The sequence below is a fragment of the Acartia tonsa genome, chromosome 8 (assembly GCF_053477335.1).
Source record: "Acartia tonsa isolate MP-2025a chromosome 8, ASM5347733v1, whole genome shotgun sequence".
Lineage (NCBI taxonomy): Eukaryota > Metazoa > Arthropoda > Copepoda > Calanoida > Acartiidae > Acartia > Acartia tonsa.
The window spans coordinates 53095293-53101301 of NC_137267.1; the positions used below are offsets into that span (position 1 = coordinate 53095293).

At 31.5% G+C, this 6009-nt stretch overlaps 1 protein-coding gene across 1 annotated transcript; it reads right to left on the minus strand.

The window, feature by feature from the left end:
• Positions 1-618: 618 nt before the first annotated feature.
• Positions 619-1855, minus strand: LOC145326690 (uncharacterized). Its single transcript, XM_080170055.1, has 4 exons — positions 1589-1855; positions 1305-1416; positions 843-917; positions 619-690 (listed from the first exon to the last, which is right to left on the minus strand). Exons 1-4 carry the CDS (start codon positions 1681-1683, stop codon positions 619-621), a joined length of 354 nt encoding a protein of 117 aa, XP_080026181.1. The 5' UTR covers positions 1684-1855.
• Positions 1856-6009: the final 4154 nt, after the last annotated feature.

A 6009-nucleotide genomic window follows, 5' to 3' on the forward strand; every position in this document is an offset into this window, starting at 1 on the left:
CTGACTGACATTTAAATTACATACATATACAGGGCGTTTAAAAAAAAACTGCGTTTTCCGGTTTTGGGAAACAACCAGTAGGAGTATGAAAAAAATAATTATATATTCTTATTTTCTATAAAAATATGGATTAATTTTATAAAAGGTGTTTATTGATTACTCTAAAAACAACGGCGCATTTTAGAGTTGATTAATTCTAAAAAGCATGAATGATAATTTTTTCGGTCAGTTTTTAAGGCTTTTTATATTGTTTTATAAAAAAAATACGGGTATAGTCCTTTCCACGACATATCTCCATAAGGAGCGATTCTTCGTAATTTTAAAATGGCTTTTTATAGGTTATTTTAGGTTAGGTTAGGTTATATTGTGTTAAGTGATTGCCCCACAGGGTTAGGTAAATGGCCCCGCAGGGTTAGAGCCCCCCGCAGGGGCTAGAAATAGGAGAAAAGCTACTGTGAAAAAAACGAAGAATCGCTCCTTATGGAGATATGTCGTGGAAAGGACTATACCCCTACTTTTTTCAGATTGAGAGAATGAAAAACAGAATACTTTGTTTTAATGTACTAAAGCCTTTTGAATGTAAATTAGAATGATAAAAAAGTGGTTCTTTGGTACTTACTAGAAAATATAATCTGTTGATATGTTGTAACAGAAGGTGGGGAGGCCAATGTAATAAGTGACACAAGGTTCCTAATAAGAAAAAAAATGATAAATATTTTGAATTATAGTTCACACTATTGCAGAAATAATCAAAAGGATACTTTTACTTTTAAATTTCAATTCATAAAAGCATTATCAAGTAATAGCAAAAGTAATATTTGATACAACTCAGCCTAAAATACCTTACAATCAATTTCTTTTTCATCATTTCCAATGTCAGGGTAGAAGTGGTAGATAAAACACTTCTTTGAGCTAAACTGAAATTATAAAAATAATACATGGCACTAAGAGGTAACAATTCTGGAATTACACAGCTTCTTGCCATCATTTATTATCATATAATGTTAAAAAATGTTACATCAATAGTATACTAGAACATATGCCCCAAGAGGCCTTAGGTTCAATTGAGGTATGGTGGGAGGGAAGTTAGCCTGCATAACAATTTTAGTTTTATAAGGGGAAAAGTAAAATATTCTTTTTAAGGGGGGGGGGGATTTCTTGTGATGTTATCCTCCTAAAAAAGTTATAAAATAATCTAAAGTAGAATCATATCAGTTCAGAAGTTAGTGAGATCTTTTGGTACACACAGACAAACAGACACGGATCCTGTTACTTTTATGTAAGGATTAATATTAAGGTACAACCTCATAAGTGTATGCCATACACTTTAGCATTCCTATGCAAATGTTCTCACACTCCTCTGCTGTCTCAGTGGTATACAGAGGACCTACTGTTCCCTCCATAAAGGGAAATCTCCTTGAAGAGTAGGTAATTTTAAATTAATGATTCCTTATAAGTACATGAACACTTCAGTTTTAATAATTTCTTTGTTTTAAATATGCATGATAAAAAAGAATCTATACAAACAAATTAAACAAGAAAATCACACTTTTGTTAATTATTTCAATAAAATAAAGTTTAAAATTGCCTATTCTCCATCTTTACAAAACATGGTCCAACTTTGACAGCAGCTGCAGAGCTGCTGAACAGAAATGCTCCAAATAATAAGAACACCCCTCTCATCTTTGGAAAATAAAAATCTAAAAATGCCAAGTATATCAATATACTTTTATTTACCCAGCCAATTCATCAACCTGTCCTATTTTATTTTCCCCATCCTAAATGTTAATTTCCCCTCCTTTTTTTCTTTTTTTATCATAATACATCTTCTCACCTTTCCCCAATAATATATCCATTCACTCCCTTTCCCTTCCTAACATTCTATCAATTATTTTTCACCAATGATATATCCCTGAACCCATATCTTTCCCGTACATTACCACTAAATACACCTATCAATCCCACCCTTCTTCACCTTAAAGATAGATATGACTCAGAGATTTAAAGGGATAAGACAATGGCCATAAATTAATATACATCCCCAATGATGATACACAAAATTACCCCTTCTGTAGATTTAAATCAATGGTTGAAACATTTGGATACTCAACCAATTAATTAAAATTCAATAAAGGTCCACAAAATTGTTAAGCCAACAAGTAAGAAAACATTAATTTAAAACTTTGGGGTTTGATGAAATAAACAGCTCATTGTCTCTTCCCTCCTTGGATATTTACTATATACATAATTACTACAATATTGTATTCTACTTATCTTTTGTTTCTGCTTTGCTGTAGTGTATAGTTTGATATCAACTGATTAATCATTTAAATATTATAAATACTTCAGCCTTGACTTTGATAACAATATTCACTTCCTTTAGAACAATAGTCAAGGCCGTCCAAGGAGGGGCTAGTAATCAAAGTAATTATTAACTCCCCCACCCAAAAAAAATCAATATGATATAACACAACCCAGGTAACTAAAGGAATAAGACAAAGACCGATAAATTTATGTAAATCCCCAATGATAAAACACCAAAATTACTCTTTCTGTAGGTGGTTGAAATAAATGGACATTAACTTAATGAACCAACAAGTCAAAATTCAAAGCCCCTAAAGTTGGTAAGCTACAGAATATAAAAAAGTTGTTATAAAACTTTGGGGACTAGTGTAATAAGCAACCAAATGTTCCCTCCCCCCCTGAACCCAACCTAACCCCAAGATAACTATCTTTTTTTAAAATTTAATATTGATTATTTCAATGAATATTGAGGACAGGAAATAAAGCAGAATTGATAAGATTCAAACAAAATTTAAGCATAAAATTTAATAGATTTAATATCAAGGCAAATTTAATAATAAAACAAGTGCAATAATGTCCATAAGCCATAAAACATCAACATCAATAAAATAATAAAATTTTACAGAAACAAGGACAAATCTGTTAATAAGGGCAGCAACAATAAGGTGTTAAATTTAAAAAAAATACATTTATGCAAAAAATAGCCACAGATTATATTTCCTAAAAAAAAGAAATTAAAACTAGTGTAGTATTAATTACATGATAAAATAATAGTACCTAGGTACTTTATCTTAATCTTAAGAAATAAGACAAACATTTATATACTTGTCCCAAAAAATAATAAACCAAATAACCCCTTCTGTAGATTACAAGAATAATCCAACCAAAAATAATTTAACCATCCAAACTTTTAAAGCTAACTAATATAAAAATTTTGAATATCAGTGTAATTTTAGGTTTAATGTTCCCTTCCTTTTTGACATAACTAGATTTAAAACCTTTGATCAACATGGATGACAACATTTATAAAAAAGAACAACAAACAGACAAACATATATATTTCAGAAACAAACTTTATGCAGCAGCCAAGCAAAGCTATGAAACAGTCCAAACAAAATTGAATATAAATTTTTAGCAATATTTTTAAAATTTTCAAATGCATGATACTGTTTAAGGATATATTTATTACTTACATTTTTAGGACTTAATCATAGAGATGCTTTGCCTATACATCGTTTTCCTAGGAATCAGTATTCCAAAAATCAGCATTCCATTACCCCAGCCATGCGTTAGACACATTCTTCATATTTAGATGCAATAATAATCAATATTTTTTAAAAGCAAAGCTTTTCTATAATTAGGGTCAGTCCGTTTGTCAGTCCAATATGGTTGGCATTAATTTAGACATTTTAAAATTGTGCTATCAATTTCAACTCTACATTCTGACACTCTACAAGTGATAATTTCAGAGCTTTGCTTTCATGGATGCTGTCATCCTTGTTATAATATAACGATTAATTGTATTTAGTAGTGATACCCTAGCAAAATAATTTCTCTTGCTAACTTTCTAGCGAACATTGAATACAATTTAGTTACATTAAAACTGCATATTATTATATATAATTCTAACAATAATAACGTTTGTTTATTTTGAAAGCAAAGTTTTTCATTAATTAGGGTTGATCCGTCCGTCTGTCTTTTAACTATTTAGATATGTTAGAGTTGTCGTATTGATTTCAAACTTTGCATGATGATTCATACAACAGTTCAGGATGCGTAGCAACTCTATAATCGTTACCAGAAAGTCCGTACGTCCTTTTACAGCATGCCTGTTTTTAACTTTTTGAACTCAATTTTTTGCATGGAGGTAAAAGTGATCCATAAATTAAACTAGTTTCATGTTTCTTTTAACCTGCCTTAAATAGAGGAGAGGGGTAGTCTATGCTTAACTTGGCAATTTGAGGGAAATTACCATTTTCATTTTAACTTACTTTTATCCTAGAAGAAATTACTGGAAAGTTTCATCCTTGTTTTTTTTTGTTGTACAATTTGCGTGAGACAGAGCGCACAGTTTGGTGAATGACAGACAAATGTAGGGTCTGATTTGTACACTAGGTTATATAACAATTAATCGCTCATTGTCCTCCTGAGACAGAAACGCTACTGCAATCAAATATTTTTTTTCAACATTAAATATTTTCTTCATAAGATATAGACAGACAATCTGTTTTTAAAACTTAATTATCTTTTTATCGCCCATTGTCCTATCTCCTAAGATCCCTGATTAAAAGCCAACCAAGAATTCTCTCTTAAGGGATAAGACAATAGACGATAAATTTATGTGAAATGGTGATAAACACGTTTGTAGAAAAAAAGCAAGGATCACAACATCCATAAAAGCGAAGCACTGAAACGGTAGGACAAACGGACATTAACACTTGTATAGTTTCAGAACTGAATTATCAGAATATAGATGTATAAGAGTCGAAGCAAAATTATAAGTAAATTTGTTGAAAAACTGCTTGATACAGGATAATGTTTATGGACATACTTACATTTTAGGACTTGATTATAGTTGCTTCGCTTATAACATTATACTTTGTTGTACCAGGAATCAATATACCAAAAATCAGATCAATCGGAAATTTAGATCACATAAAAATTAGTTCTTAAAAAAGTAAAAAAAAATCTACATGTTTAAAATGGACTCACGGACATTCTGGTAATGATTAGCTTTCTTAATCGTACCTAACTACTAAAGGAATCACCATGCAAAGTTTGAAATCGATAGGACAATTCTAACATGCCTAAATTAATGAAAAAACCTATCCATTATGGATTGACAGACCGACCCTAATTATAGAAAAGCTTTGCTTTTAAAAATATTGGTTGAAAACGGTGACACTGTGAAAAAGTTTTATATCGAATAAGATAACATGGTTATAAAACTTTGGGTACTAGTATAATTAACAGCCAATTGTGCTCTCTCTCCTCCCTGATGTCTCTAGAAAATGCTAGTCATAATTTTGCACAATATTATTTGAATATTTGCAAACTTTCTCTGATAATGATAAGCAAATAATTAATAACGAACCACCAGCAATTGATAACTTGCAATAAGTGAAACCGTTTTGGTTGAAAAGGCTCATCTGCCACTAGTCATCTATAATACAAAGTAGCTTGATGTCTGTCTGTAGCTTAAGATCTCGGTAACCACTGAACCGATTGGATTCTACTCTTCAGAGTATATACCTATCGGACCTGTGGTGGTTTTAAGCTATTTTCTTGGGGGTGGGACATCCCCAACCCCCCAAAAAATGGAAATTCCCCCCACCCCCAATTTTTTTTTTTTTGCAGAAGATTTCCTTGGTCCTTTTTTATGCAGAAGATTTCCTTGGTTCTTTTACGAATTTCGCCTAATTTTCTTTTTATCACCTCTTGGGGCAAAGCCCCTAGAGGCTAGGGGTGAAGCCGCTAGTTCTAATAATAAAGTACTAAGCTTCTTTGTCTGTAGCGAAGGATCTTACTAACTGCTGGAGCGAATGAGTTTTCCATTTCAGGGAAACTTAACATTGATCCCAGGAAGGTTTTAGATATTTCATTTTTAGATTTAAGTCTTAGGATGGTTTTCTTCTCTTCTCTATCCTTTTATGCATTACAGAGAACCTAGATGCTAGGGCAAAGCCGCTAGTCCTATTATATAAA